General features: G+C 40.9%; 1 protein-coding gene across 8 annotated transcripts in view; it reads left to right on the top strand.

The window, feature by feature from the left end:
* asxl2 (ASXL transcriptional regulator 2) overlaps positions 1 to 15,780 on the top strand; it is a 151,593-nt gene extending 135,813 nt beyond the window's left edge. For 6 of the 8 annotated variants that reach the window (XM_078399392.1, XM_078399391.1, XM_078399388.1 and 3 more), the window contains 3 exons: positions 7,016 to 7,121; positions 7,904 to 8,651; positions 11,027 to 15,780. In XM_078399392.1, the coding sequence (XP_078255518.1) occupies positions 7,016 to 7,121; positions 7,904 to 8,651; positions 11,027 to 13,615 (3,443 nt within the window). In that variant the 3' untranslated portion in view covers positions 13,616 to 15,780. The remainder of the gene's footprint in view (positions 1 to 7,015; positions 7,122 to 7,903; positions 8,652 to 11,026) is intronic. The other 2 variants (XM_078399396.1, XM_078399397.1) reach the window with 1 other exon arrangement.
* The last annotated feature ends 360 nt before the right edge of the window (positions 15,781 to 16,140 follow it).

Below are 16,140 nucleotides of genomic sequence, written 5' to 3'. Positions count from 1 at the left end.
GCCTGCTGGCCTCACTGCATTCTGGTTCAAAACCTCACTGCCCGTGCCTGTGTCTGTGTCTTTTAACTCTAGCTGTTCACAGCCAGAAAGGAAAAGGATTACCAGACCTCATGCCAAGCATCAGGGACCAGTGACCCTTCCAGCAGAATGCTTGTGAGTCGTTTATCATTTTGCTGAGAGAGAATAATGGGGAAACAAACCAAAGTGAGCTCACTACCATCTTAACTACCTATCATCTCAGGCATTTTATTTTGACTTGCATGAATACATTGGGGTAGAAGATCATCCTCAGTCTGCACTAAATGCACACGTTAGGAGAATGTCCATGCTGCATTTACTGAAGAAATCAGGTTCCATTAAATTGAGCATGATCCATTAGGTTGTGCATTTGGTGCATGATCCTGGGGATGACTTGCCATTGCACTATATGTAAACATATAATTTTAATCAAGAGCTTGTTGGAGACAAGAACTCAATAGTTATAGAAATGCGACGTTAAACAACAGATCAAAAAATTTCCAAGCTCTTCACTCGTCTCAGCTTGAAAATATTTAGATTGATTTCAATATCAACATAATTTTCCTCCATTTTCAAAAGTTGCTTTTGTAAGCAATGTTTTCCTTTGCAAAAAGCAAACAAAAACTTATGGTGCTGGCAATGTAAAATATGAACAGAAAATGCTAAAAAAATGCTTTGCAACTTTGGGCAGCACCTGTGAAAAGAGAAAGACTAAATGTTTAAAGTCAATCTGTAAACATAATTGGGAGGATATGTTAAATATGAAGCAAGTTTAAGTTGCAGAGAAGTTGTGGGGGACAAGTAGAGAGGATAAATGGTCGAGACCAAAAGAGAGTGGTAGTGGTGGGAAAAAGATGGTTGCAAAGGCAAGAGAAGTTTTGACCAGTGAATAAGTAAATGGAAGGTTAACAAAATCTGAAATTACCAGTAAAGAGGAAAAAAATACCAAAGACAGGATTAGTTGATTACCACAGTTGAGTTGTTCTTGAGTCGAGTCGATTTTAAACGTCCAGTCAAATTATGAAGTACTGTTCATTGACCTTGAGATGAGCATTGTTGGAACAATATCAGAGACCAAAGAGAAGATAGAGGGAGACAAAAATAGGAAAGAGAGGAGAATCGAAGTAACAGAGAACTGGAAGCTCAGGGTCACGCTTGCAGATTCCACCCTGTGTGCAGTCTCATGAAGCTCCATTAAGTTCTCCATCGTTCATTTAAGAGGCAAGTGAGCTATATAGCATTTGCTTGTGTAAGAACAGTAGTTACCTCATTAAAAGTAGAAAATATGAGAAAAATGTTACAGGCAAGGTGGCATTTAATAAATATGGGTTAGTTTATTCGATTAACAATAATGAAGTCTACTGGATTCCGCCTATTTTTGATATACTAAAATAGGGCTGCATCTTATCATATCATATCATATCATATCATATATATACAGCCAGAAACAGGCCTTTTCGGCCCACCAAGTCCGTGCCGCCCAGTGACCCCCGTACATTAACACTATCCTACACCCACTAGGGACAATTTTTACATTTACCCAGCCAATTAACCTACATACCTGTACGTCTTTGTACGTCTCTTGTATTATCATCCTTATGAGTCCCATCAGAAATAACAAAATTAACTAAAAATCTGGTTTAAAGTGGCATTTCAGTCTGTTTACAGCCAAATAATGAACAAATATATAAGGCCTCTGTGGCTCCCAACAAGCTAGATTCATATAAATGCAGCTGCCAACACTTTGCTGCAATCATAAAAGGGCAATTGCCCTTAAATGTGCCCTGTGTTCCCCTCGCTTCATCTCCAAACCCATTATGTATGCTGCAGCTGTCTGGTTGCCATGGTGAAGAAAAGGTTGTAGGAAGAGGGGGAAATTCTCATTGAATTTTAACTCTGATACATGGCAAGAGACATGTTTTGTGCAGGTGTGTGCATGTACGGAGAAAGAAGACGCGCCAGGACCTTAGTAAGAAGAGCTTGGCAGGAATTGCTCAAGGATTCCTCCTGTAGCGAGGACCAGTACTGCTACAAGATTTATGATAACTATGATTCTATTGGCCCAAATACGGGCAGGTGGGACTAGCGTAGATGGCACATCTTCGTTGGCGTAGGTAAGTTGAGCTGAAAGGCCTGCGTCCATGCTGAATAACTCAATGATTCTATGACTTTATGATACATCAAGGTCAGTTGCTCATTACAACAAATAGAATTGCATTAGGCAGACTAACCTCTCCAGTCCTACACAAAGTGCATATTTCAATACGTCAGGGATCTCAACATCAGACATAGAGCCATGTGCATCTACTCCTATTCCCTGCTGCCTTAGAATAGAAGAGAAGAACACCTAGTGGCCTTTTTATTCCTGACCCTTTGAAGTTTTGGTCTCTATGTGTGAGGTTGGGGGTTGAATGTCAATGATGCAGTGTACTATAAGACAGGGAGGAGAATGGCAGGTGTGGATCAATTACTGTGTTGAGTGAATAAGAGATATTAAGTGCTCCTCAACACTACTGGAAAAGTGACCCTTGCATGACGGTGGGGTTGCGATCCTAGAAGACCATTGTTATCACGAGGTTCTGTAATGTGAACTCCCTTTTTCCCCATTGAATTACGTGTTATAGATGGAGATGTGTTCCCATTGGATTTTTTCCTCTCATATTAATACATTTTATCGGTTGTGACAAAGAGACCCACTGCCGTAATTTGACAGCTGAGGCCAACGTTAGATTCAAGGGATGACCAAGCTCGTGACGGAAACAACAAATGTTGTCATTTGTTTACACTTTTAGTTGCTCCATAATGAATTAACCATTAAAGGAGGCTCATTGAAATTGTTGGGTGAAATCAGATGCATGAGAAGTGTATATGAAGATTTTAATGTGATTCGAACTGAAATAGTTCAATTGATTTCCAATGCGTTTGTTTTTAGTGTGGTAATCGGATTTTTTTTTGTTGTAAATTTCAATCGACTCATTTTTACCAAGTCCTAAGTGCTTTTAAATTTTTGTACATAACTAAGGCATTTACAAACAATCAGGCCTCAGATTGTCATTGAGTCTCACCAGCTGTCAACGGCATTCTCTTCACACTACTAGCCCCTTACATCGGGAGAAGCTCTGCTCTGCCATTCCCCACCAATCTGCTGGGAGCCGCAAACCCAACAGACACACTGGAAAGAACAGCAAGGTTGGTTCAGGACACAGGTTATTGGCGATCTCGGGGAAACAGTACATCCAGCAAGTTATTGTCTCCATTTTGTGCATAGGACATACCCTGTGCATTTTCCCCACTGTCAAACAAATGCCTCTACTGTTGCTGTACTTGAACTGCTTGGCCCAAGACACAATTAGTTCTTGAGCACAAATCTTCATCACTATAGCTAGGATACTGTCCAGTCCCACCCACTCCCTTATCCAGTATTCTGCTATTTTGTTTGGATCACATGAAGCCGATTAAAATTTACAAGTTTTTTGATTCTGTTACTGTAAAAGGTAATCTGTTCACATGCTTAAATTCATTTTAGTAAAACAGTAGTTACTGCTTGACACAAACTGCTGGAATAACTCAGCAGATCAGGCAGCATCTTTAGAGAACACTAGACCAAGTGGACCCGTTGGGCCCAAACCTCTCCTGCATTGGTGCAGCATCCCCTCCCCTCCCTCCACCCCTCCCTCTCCCCCCTCCCTCCCTCCTCCCCGTACCCTCTCCTCCTTCTCCCCCTCATCCCTTCCCCCTCCCCCCTCTTCCCCCTCCTCCCCTCTTCCCCCTCCTCCCCTCTTCCCCCCCCTCCATCCTCCCCCCTCTCCATCCTCCCACCCATCCCCTCCACCCTTTCTCTCCCCCCCACTCCATCCCCCCCACTCCATCCCCCCCACTCCATCCCCCTCAACCTCCCTTATCTTCCCTCCTGTCCCTCTCTCCCTCCCTAGGAGATAGATTTAAACTTTAAAATGTGAATATTTAAAAAAATATAACACCGATTTCAATGAAACTTCTTCCATTAGCACCAAAGGGATGACGGTGAGTAAGGTGGGCCTAAAATTGTCGCACTATCGTGTACCATTTTGGCTGTAGTTCAGGAACAAACAAACAAACAAATGAGAGTTTTAGTATATAGATGGCTAAGTGATGTTTTGGGTCTGGACCCTTCTTTCAATCCGAAAAAAAACCCAACCATGTTCTCCAGAGATGCTGCCTGACCCACTGAATTACTGCAGCACTTTGTGTCTTTTATTAGTAAACCAGTATTTGCAGTTTCTTGTGTAGGAAGAAACTGCAGATACTGTTTTACACCGAAGATAGACACAAAATGCTAGAGTAACTCAGCGGGACAGGCAGCATCTCTGGAGAAATAGGAATAGGTGATATTTCAGGTCGAGAACCTTCTTCAGACTGAGAGTCTGGGGAGAGGGAAACTAGAGGTATGAAAAGGTACAAAGAACAAATGAATGAAAGGTATGAACCTTGTTCCTTTGCTGTACTCTTCTATGTTCTATGGGTGTAAACTATGGTTGTCACTGAAGGGTTAATGAAGGAGTGATGAGGCCACAAGGGAATTTAAATGTTATTGTAGGAATATTGGTAGTAATGCTGGAAAAAGAGGAGCCAAATCAGTTTATTCCACCATTGAAAGAAAGAAAATCCTATAAAAATAGTTCTCTAATTCAGATTAATTGAATAAATCTGTTAATACTATTTACTATGGTAAATAAACTGAACGATGATACTAAGATGCTACAATTTTGGATAAACCCTGGAAGATGCTTAATAATAAATAGCAAGGTATTGACAAACATCCAAACCTCAAAAATGTTGCAAGTAATAAATTTCAGTCTATTGTATTCCTCTTGTTTTATGCTTCACTTCAACTTTCAGGCTGGAGCAGATTGGAGCCTTTCATACTTTCTGAAATGGCTGGGGAGGATTATTCTATTCTTTCTTATTTTAACCCCTAGGCTTTAAAAACAGCAGCCACATGAATTTTTAAAAACACTCTTTCTTAATCTTAGCACTACAAGCCTGCAGTTGCCCAGAGAAAAAGAACAATCCCCAAATGCATTGGTGCATTGCTATGTGCCAAGACTATAGCAGTTACTTGTTATTTCACAAATAGGAACAATGCCGACTATTAAATTAGAACAATGTATGAGGAAATAAAACAAGATATTTAAGAGTTGCTAATGACGCCAGAACATTTCTCGATACAATGAGCGTTCAGCCATGTCATTGACATGTTTACCTGTCTCTCTTTAGGCTAAATCAATTGTCTCCATCGCTCATAGAGTATATTGAAATATTATGCAATTAAGATTGAAGTACCTGGTATTTTGTTCAAGTGGTGTTATGTAATTTTGTTTTCTTTCATAATCACTATTCCCTGGGTTCCCCCCCCCCTTGCAGATCACTCATAAGGAAGTCTATCTGTCTGTGAGATCGAAGAAAATGTTGGTGAAGGTCCAATTTACCATGAGGAAGGAGCCTTGGCTCCTTCAGCAGAATTTACAGCACAGCACAGGAACAGGCCATTGGGCCCATGATGTTCATGCTGAAAATGATGTTGGGTTAAACTAATTTCCTCTGCCTGCATGTATTCCATTTCCCTCCATTCTCTGCATATCCATGTGCCTATCTAAAAACCTTTCAAATGCCACTCTTGTATCTACCTCTACTATCACCCTCTCCAGTGACAACATGCATTTGTTACAAGAAAATAATTAGGACCACCATTCAGTTGGCTGATCTACTCCTTCCACAAGCACTAATTAATTAATTCTTTAATAAACAGGATCTAATTTGAAATTGGAGTTTTCCTTTTTTTGGCTGACTAAGCAAATAGTTTTTCTGTGTTTATCCCATCAAATACCCAAATCATTTTGATTATCCCCTTAAGATCACCTTCAGTCTTCTGAATTTAAAGCAATAAAACAGAGTTTCTGCACTTGTTTTTCCTAATTACGACAACGGATTTCAATAGTTCAGAATTGGAATGTGTTCTTTCTGCTTTGTGAAAACAGTAAATACTCAGAATACTCATGAGTATACTCCTCTTACTGAGTTGCCCTTTGTTGGTTCAGTGATACACTTCAGTTCAAGTCCCAGAAGAATCGCTTGTGAAATTATGATGTACAGCATTAACATTCTAACAGTAGGCATGCTCTTGAAATTCCTCTCTCAGTTATTTTGGGAGCATCATTAACCTGTCTAAAATAAATGTTGTTAACACCATTAGATCAAATAGTGGAGATTAATTTCAGTCGATTTTGTTGTCTCTTTGTCTGCCAAACCATTTACTGTAGACCTCACTCTCTCTACTTTGGGTTGATATGGGGTTTAAATTTTTAAGCATGGATTTTGCAGAAAGAAAGTTATGTTTGCCATCTAAGCAAAACAATCTTGCAAAACCATTGAGATGGAGAATTACCCTTCGCCATGGTGCTTAAACTGTCATGGTGCTTAAACTGGTTATTTGATAAGATTTGTTGGGAGTGAAGTGATTTCAATTTTATTGTGTTTTTTGTTACTGAAGGTTAAATACAAATTGTGGCCATGGAAACAGTGTTCCGACTCTGAAGCCATTTTTCAATTGCATCCAGATAGACAGAATATTTAGCTCTATCATGTCTTTATACGAGGACTATAATAATTCCTGTAATATATTTACATCGCTTACAAACTTTTAAATATTTTCATCACTAATTTTAATTTTTGTTATCAAATGACTATATAAAACTTGCATTCATTGCAAATACAATCAAATTCTTGTCAACTGGGTTTATAAAATATTTGGGTCTGTCACTCAAATGAAAGTTTAAAACATCTGTTCAATAAAATGGTTCAGAATATTGATTTCAGTGTGTGCACGGGCAAATCAGACCATTTTATGCTCCATTTTCTAATTATCCTTCTGTGACGCTGGCTGGAGATGAGGGCACTTTTACCATATTGGTGTGTACCATGCAGCATATTAATCAGCTGTACATTTGTTTACCTTCAGGAGAGTTCACTCCAGAGATGCAGCTGAGAATACGACAAGAGATAGAAAAGGAAAAGAAGGTGGAACAGTGGAAAGAAAGCTTTTTTGAAAATTACTATGGTCAAAAGTAAGAAATGTGATCAAATTTTAATTCATACTCTTCCTTGGATTGAAGTCTAAATTAAAGGGAATAGTCCATTCATGTTCTGACAAAGGGTTCCCTTTCAGGTGATGTTATGATCCAGTTACTGTCTTGAAACTAACGGGAGGAGCCAGTAATATTACAGAGTAACCTTCCTTTTTGCGTTAGAAATGTTTCACTTGTCCTGCAAAAAGAAAAATTATTCATTATTTAAAATTACTGGCTCACATCATAAGTTTCAGGACAGTAAATACATCATAACATCACCAGAGAAAAATACTGTATTTAATTTAGTTATTGCTAATTAATTATGGCACTGTTTTCGGATAGTTGCAAATGCTAGTTTCTCACCAGCAGACCATGAATATATCATCCAGAGCATAGAAATCAGTAGTCTATTCTTTTAAGCAAATGTAAATCAGAAATGGATCGTCCAAATTAGTGGTGGAAAAGAATTCAACATTTTCCTAATACTCCACCAAGAGTGAACATAATGGGTGGTTTTCTCAAAAAATACATTCTTGCATGCTTAATTCTTGTCCACTTGATCAGAATATCAAAATCGTGGTCCTTTGCACCAGAAAGTAGCCCCACTTATTGCTTATTTCAATAGACACCAAAGAATCTCAGCGTATTTCTATATCTTTAAACAGTCATTGTTGTTATTTATTTCACTAGCACAGGCTGAAAAATACTTATTTGTAAATAGGCTTTTAGAAAGTATTTTAGATTTTGAATCTCTTTCATAAATAATTTAAATTTTGCAGCTCTGGTATAAGTCTGGAAGACTCGGAAAAGCTGACTGCATCAACAAATAACATAGAGGATTGTCAGTATCCTGCATCCAAACAAGCCCCCATCCAGTTGGCCACACTTGATACCTCCAGCAAGGCAAGAACACAGATTGAGGCAAAAGGAGTAAAGGAGAACAAAACGGGAACCAAAGAAGTAAGAACACTAAAAGGAGAAGAAAAGGCTGTGAAAACTGTGAAACCAATTGCATCTTCAGAAGAGTGCAAGAACAAAGCACCGATTATTAAAAATCCTGAAGAGAAATCCTCTGAAATCAGTACTCTGCCTGAGAAAAATGTGGATCATGTCCAGAGTCCGTCAGTGCTGAAGCAAGATCATCAGGCAACTGGGACAAGCCCTGTTACCTCCCCAAAGCCTAAAGTTGTGGTAGTTGAACCAGAACCTGACCAAACTGAGTCCAAACGGCAACTGAGGTCAGAGAAATCGGATGTATCTGACAGTAAACCACCTGAGACTATTGATTTGGTGGAGAGCAAGCCCCGTGAGCTTTCTAAACAAGGCCAGCTTGTAAAAATGGCTTCTGCAGAGAAAATGGAAGTTACTGCAGAGGGTCTGAAAAGGAAGTCGAATGACAACAGCGAATCTCTGCTCAGCCCCGAGAAAAGACCCCGGGTTGTGGACCATCCGTTATTTCGGAACCCACCTGAGGACTTTCCCAGGAACGAAATCGAGCCACAAGAACCCAAAGTCTCACCTCTTAAGGTACTAACAATCTTTCTCCAGAATGGTGTCGTACTTGGATTAGATGTAGAAATCTTTGGCCTACATAATAGAAATTAAGGTGTAGATTACAGTTGTAGAGATATTTCTTCGATTTCTCCCTGAGTGTGCCATCAATCACAGGCATATTAGTTAAAATAGGTCTGATAATGACAAAGTTATGTTTTTGTCGCTGAAAATGTTACATGCAATCAAAGAATGACCCAACACAGTCCAACCATTGAACTGTGGAATCATTAAAATATGAGGCCTTTTCTCCCATTGCTACAACTCTGCCACTCCCTGCTCCCCCCTCCCTCTGCTCCCCCCTCCCTTTGCTCCCCCCTCCTTCTGCACCCCCTCCCACTCCTGTCTGTGTGTGTGTCTCTCTCTCACTCGCTCTTTTTTTTCTTTCTCTCACTTTTTTTAAACTACTATCTGTTCTTTCAATGCAAATCTTTCCTTTTCCAAATATCTATGCATGTCCCTTTCACAAATTATTATTCATTCTTCCACCATCATCTTAATGGGAACGCATTGCAGGTAAAACGCTTTACCCGGCTTCATTGATGGTAGTCCCCCTTGTCCTTACCTTCCACTCCATCAGTCATCGCATACAACACATAATCCTCTGAAATTTCCGGCACCTCCAATGGGATCCCACCACTAGCCACATTTTCCCATCTCCATCCCTTTCCGCCTTCCACAGAGACCGTTCCCTCTGCAACTCCCTGATTAACTGATCCCTTCTCACACCAACCACCCCCTCCCCAGGTACCTTCCCCTGCAACCGCAGAAGATGCAACACCTGTCGCTATACCTCCTCCCTCGACTCTGTCCAGGGACAGTTCTTTCAGGTTAGGCAGAGGTTCACTTGCACCTCCTCCAACCTCATCCACTATATCTGTTGTTCAAGATGTGGACTTATACATCGGCGAGACTAAACGCAAACTGGGTGATCGTTTCGCGAAACACCTTCGCTCAGCCCGCGTGAATCAACCTGATCTCCCGGTTGTTGGACACTTTAATTCTCCTTCCCATTCCTACACAGACCTTTCTGGCCTCGGTTTCCTCCATTGTCAGAGTGAGGCTAAACCGAAATTGGAGGAACAGCATCTCATATTTCGCTTGGGTAGCGATATTGATTTCTCTCACTTCAGGTAGCCCCGGCATTACCTCTCTCTCTATCCTTCCCCCACCCGTCATACAAGCTTCTCATTTTCACCCTACAAACAGCGTACAATGGCCTGTTTCCTTTATCATCGTTACTTTTTTGCATATCTCATTCATTGTTCTTTATCTCTCCATGTTGTCTATATCTCTCGTTTCCCTTATCCCTAACCAGTCTGAAGAAGGGTCTCGACCCGAAACGTCACCTATTACTTCTCTCCAGAGATGCTGCCTGTCTCGCTGAGTTACACCAGCTTTTTGTGTCTATCATTAATGATGCGTCTGCCTTTGAACCTACCGACAATTATGTGATTGGAAACACTTTCACCTAAAACACTGTCTTGAACCCTTCATTATGTAGCGGTCCTGTCAAAGCTCAATTTAATCTTCTCTACCCTGAGGAGAACAGATGCGTATTCTCTTATCTTTGTGCCCAACTGAAGCTCATTCATACATTTTACCATCACCAACACACACGTTCCAAGAAAGTTATTCTCTTCTGAGTGTGCACCTTCCAGAATTGGTCACCATACTTGACTGATTTATCAAGATTTGTTCTGATCTCCTGGTTGGTGAAGACAGTTGTTCTCTTTATAAATTCTAGAATCAAAATACATGATGTAATTCAGCTTTAATTAATTTCACACAGACCTATTGAGCAAAGTGGTGTAGTTGGTAGAGCTGTTCTCTCACAGCTCCAGTGAGCGGATTCAATCCCATCCTCTGGTATAATGTAGAATTTGCCCATTCTTCCAGTGACCATACAGGTTTTTTACAGGTGTACTAAATACCTCCCATGCTCTGAAGGAGTGATTAGTAAGTTAATTGCCCCCCATAAGTTGTTCCCAATGTGTGAGGCCTGGGACGAGCTGATGTGCAGGTGGTAGAGACGGAAGCAGAATCAGTGTAGGATAAGTGTGAGTGGGAGCTCAGTGGTCAGGGCGGATTTGGTGGACTGAAGGGTCTGTTTCAAAGCTCTATTATCTGTGAATGTCTGACTTCGGAGACTGATGAGCGTTTACAATATTCCCAAATTTAGTCAGGATGTGTGTGCATTCACGTTTTCTAGTTGAAGAACTGAAAAGCTAATTTTATTGAACTTTATTCAAAAGAAAATTTAACAGCAAGCGCGTATTTTCACCTGTAATTCGGCAAACAACGCAATTACCTCTGATTCTCAATGTTTTTTTCCTTTAAATTCCTAACAGATTCCAGTCTGCAGGACCAGACCGGTGCAAATCCCAATTGGTCAGGTCTCTCCCAGGGCCACTTTCCCACTGTTCGTCACAAGTCCAGGGAGAACTTCAGCCAGGACTCTTGCAGACATCAAGGCTAAAGCTCAGCTCGCCAGAGCACAGCATGCAGCAGCCGCAGCAGCCGCAGCGGCCGGCGCAGCCGTTCCAGGCCCCGGTCCAGGAGGAGGGATTGAAGGGGGGGGAGGGACAGCCACTGGGACTGGCAGCAAAAGAACCTCAGGGCAGGGGAGCACACTGGACCTGGACAGAACTGGAGGCAGGAGAGGTCTTGGAGGGCCCCTATCCGTTTGTCCAGGGGAGCAATGTAAACCGCGTGCGGAGGCAACGCCCGAGGCAGGAGCCAGTGTGGATACGAGAACACAACTACAGCCGGCGGACATGGCCCGGTGCAAATCTGCAATCTGCGATGAGGACTCCAACAAATTCGCAGCACCAGCATTAACGTCACCCAGTGCACATAAAGCAGTATCAGTGGCTGTGCAAACACCCTTACAGACACCCACAGCAACGACAAACATGAAGGCAAACAAAACCTCTCCTGGTCCTGCACAGACGCACACTGTAAAGCAGACTTCCAGTCCAACTTTGAGAAACGTTTTGAAACTTGCACCTGCCGTCAAAGATTCAGAATATGCAAAGGCAGCAATTCAGAGCTCTGAAAATTTTGCAGTGCACAATAAATCTGCTGAAGGGGGGAATCAGCAACCTTCAGTAGATTCTAATGACAGAGCATCTAATGTGGACAGAAAGCTGCCGGCTGATACCCAGCTGCCCTCCCTTTCTCTTGATGCACAAAGAAACCTTCAGGTTGCATCTTCAGCCAGAATCTTCACCACAGCAGGTAGTTGTTTTTCTGTGGCAACAGAGGGTACACCTGGAACTTTAAAAGTGGCCCCTCCAGTTTCAGAAGCAATTGCTAATGTGGAGAGCTGTGTCATGACATCAACTGCATCTACACCATTATATTGCACCTCCCAGGTTGCAGCCAGCCTTAAAACACAAGTCCCCGTTAGGGAAACCATGCCAAAAAGCAGTTTGTCTATCCCTGCAAACAATCCACTGGTTACACAATTGCTTCAAGGGAAAGAATTGCCGCTGGAGCAATTCCTACCGAAGGCACTGACCAAAGTTGAGATGAAGCCTGTATATCAGTTTTCTAAAACAGCACTCAACGATAAAGTGAAGACTTCGTCTGATAGCACAGAATTGGTATCTGTGGCGGTGGGAGGTGCCACCATTGTGATTCACAGATCTGGTGAAGCAGCTGCTAAACTTATCAAAGGAAGGCAAACCCAGACAATCGCTGACCAAGGTGTTGAATCAATTGCTCAGCGCAGACTGGAGGAGCAGTTTGAACAGACTTCAAAGAACAGTTCCACCAGCGAAGAGCAACAAAGTAGGGACTTTGATCAAGACAGCTTTCAATCAGAATTGTTCAACAGATCGCAGGATACGATTCCACTGCCCATACTGAGCAATGTGCAGAGTCAAAGGTTGCTTCCTCTGTCAGAATCATTACAATACAAGTTTAGCAATTCAGGTTTTCCCTCGGAAGATGCTTCAGTGGGTCACAGATCAAGATTTGGTTTGATGGGGACAAAGTCTGCCCTTAAGCCAGCCGTATCTGGTCATTACCTGCTGAATACAGCAACCTATGGCAGAGGCTCAGAGAGTTGGAAAAGAGCACATGCGCAGAGCACAGTGGCTCGGCCTGCCGTCAATGGTCAGCTGGAAACTTCAGAGAAGCAGCTGAAGGAAGGCCAAGTAAAACCAGCCGAAGCCGGCATTCAGCAAACGTTAGAGTCAATTAACCGGTCTGAATCTTGCCATCCTCCATCTGTAGTCATCAAGACAGAGCAGGACTCTTCCCAGGCGGGTGATGGTGTCACCTGCCCACAGGCAGGTTATATCTCCAGTGGATTTGTGAAACAGGAAGCACTCGTTCATGAACACAGACACACTGGGAAGGAAAACACTCCCTTGTTGCCTCCTGCCCAGGTGGCCGGTGTACCTGTGTCTAAAGAATACCATCAAGGAATCCAGTCACATCAAGCTTATGCTGGTGGCGGCAAATTGTTGCAGAATCATCAAGACCCGAACAAAACGCCTAGTTTATCGGATGGATTTCAGCAGCCCACCCAGCATCAACAAAGGTTTCCTGCTTATGGAAACCGTGCAAGTTCCCAATTTGCATTCAGACCGGTTCACAGTGGTAGTAACAATGTTCCTTCTATTTCGCCTGCAAATCATTGCTCTGCTGTCAAAGGACTGTCTGTGTACAGCCAAGTCTCGAACAGCTCTGGGAATATGGTGTCATTCTCGGTTACTGTGACAACACTTCCTGCTGGTCCATCAATAAACACCAACACTCATGGCCAATCTGCCCAGACTTTTTCTGAAAGTGGCAATATGGAGAACTCACCTTCCAAATGTTATTGCAGGCTTAAAGCCATGATTATGTGTAAAGGATGCGGGGCATTTTGTCATGATGACTGCATTGGACCATCTAAATTATGTGTTTCCTGTTTAGTGGTACGATAGAAAACATGGTTTCTTTTTGTTCAAAATGTAACCTGGACTGGCAATGCCATGCACAAGAGACGTGTACAATCAGGAAAATGTTTGTATTGATTTATTACAGTGGCACCTTGTTGTAGGCTTGACTGGTATGTGTTAAATGAGACAGAGTTTGCACTAAAGATCATGTTCAGATTTTATTCTTCTATTTTTTTTTCCCAAAAAAACTTAGAACAGAAGCAAACAGGGTAACTCGTAGAAATTTGTTTGATATAATTTAAATGCCTACTCATATTAACGGGGGCTCATATATTCTTGTTTTTTCCCCCTTTTTGGCCCCTAATAAAATTCATTTGAAGAAGCATATTTGAAATTTGCTTAGGTGGGAAACACTGCATTTGCTGCTCAAATTTCTTTCCCCTGAAATAAGACAAGTCATCCAGCCTTGCACCGTAAGGAATTTTCAGCTTGTGACAGGGATATCTGTCAACCTAGATCTAAATCTTGTTGTGCTTGGTTTTGCATGTATGAGATTGGTAAATGTTGGAATTGGATAATGCAGCTGCAATGTCAATGAGGAAAATTAAGTACAGCCAAAATCGTAGGTCTCATGAGTTGGTTTTGCAGCTGGAGATGATGGCTGATGTGAAATTAGTGCAGAGTAAATTACACCATGACTAACTTGAAATGAGAGAATCTCCGTCAGGCATTAGCTTTTTCAAAACTGCAAGGTTCCACTTGAAGATCAACAAAAGCCGAGGATACCAATTGAGATTTTGACATTGGCAATAATCATTCAAATTTATATCATAGTATCAATGTATAAAGAAAACCCTATGACTAATAAATGGTACGTTATCGCACACTATTTCTTACGTTTTGGTTGATCAGTCCAAGGACAATGACAACAATTAAGTAATTATAATGGAATATTAATCTGCTGCATAATCCAAAATAATTAAAGGGCAAATTATATTTAATAAATTCCAAATTGTTCATTTCACTTTAAAGGACTTAATTTAAGTGTATGCATTAAAATGAATACGTCCCAGAGCATTAGAGAAAAATAATTCCTCAATGACGATATATTGATCCTCGTCCACAAATAGAGTAGCACATTTCCAGCATTTGTATGAAATGACAGAAGTGAGTCTCTTAACTTCTGCGAAGTAAACATTTAACAGTGATATATCAGCCTCTCAAGCAAGGGAACATGCATATGATTAAATCCGCAGTGAACAGCACAGTTGCAAATTCATAGAACCAACAAACTAATCTTCCGTAGTCATTAATTCACAGGCCAAATCCAGGCTCTGAAATAATTACCAGGAGTCACTAAAGCTCCTTTTACCAATATTGGTAAACACAAGGAAAGGTTGATAACTGATAATTAAATTGCCTGTGGTTTCTTTGGAGATTTTGGATGGCATTTATGATTTTTGAACCTGTTGATGGAGATTGAAACAGTTAAAACAGCAATGCAGTGGACTTTTATTTGGGGCCAACAAAATTACCCACTTTTTCGACAGTGGCAGGATTTTTTAAACCTTCTTTTCATTAAGTACGACTTCATCTGGAGGGTGAAAGCAGCGCCCTTAACCGGCACTTAACCGAAGACTGTAGCTTTACCAAGTTTTACTTTATTGATTGTAAAATAGCAAGAATCTCAATGCTTTTCATTTCTTTCACGTTATTTTAATATTCTGCCTTTACGATGCAAATTTTGAGGTCTGTTGAGTTAATAATGGGGCAAATGTAAAAATAAGTTAGGCTGATACATAGTTTAAAGAAAAACTATAATTCTTTCGCAGTATAGAAATCACTATTTTAAAATAATAAAGACTTTGTAATTTAAAAGATGAAATAGATGAGTCTTACTTTATATTGGTTGCACTTCATACTTTATGTTAAAAGAAATTAAGTGGCAAAATATTTAACATTTACCTCCCAATAAAATTCACCCAATAGCAGGTTGCATGGTTAGTAACATGGAAAATACTCCATACTTAACTGCATCAGTCAGTGGTCTTTTATCATAGAGGCAATTGAATTATTGATACATTATGTCACTTGTAAAAAAAACATAGAATCTTTATTTCTGGTATTGTCTTTCTTGATACAGATTATATTTTTCTCTTAAAAATAATTAAGAACCTGTTCTTTTAATGGAGAATGTATATTAGAAAGATAGCTCCTGTATGAAATGTATTTTATCACCAGATAAACAGCAAATAAAGATGGCTGTTATATCATTTTTGTTTGCAATAATGGAAGCGAGTGGTGCATTATATGTTAAAAACACACCAATCAATTGTTTTCACCAGTAATTGAGCAGCATTACTTTTTTCACCCAGAATCTGTGGAATTCTCTGCCACAGAAAACAGTGGAGGCCAATTCACTGGATGTTTTCAGGAGAGAGTTAGATTTGGCTCTTAGGGCTAAAGGCATTAGGGAAATGGGGAAAAAGCAGGAACAGGGTACTGATTTTGGATGATCAGCCATGACCATATTGAATGGCTGATCCCAGCTCGAAGGGCTGAATGGCCTC

Source organism: Rhinoraja longicauda, chromosome 5 (assembly GCF_053455715.1).
Source record: "Rhinoraja longicauda isolate Sanriku21f chromosome 5, sRhiLon1.1, whole genome shotgun sequence".
NCBI classification, from domain to species: Eukaryota; Metazoa; Chordata; class Chondrichthyes; order Rajiformes; family Arhynchobatidae; genus Rhinoraja; species Rhinoraja longicauda.
The sequence above is the reverse complement of the archived record's forward strand: the minus strand, read 5'-3'. Positions and strand labels throughout refer to the sequence as shown.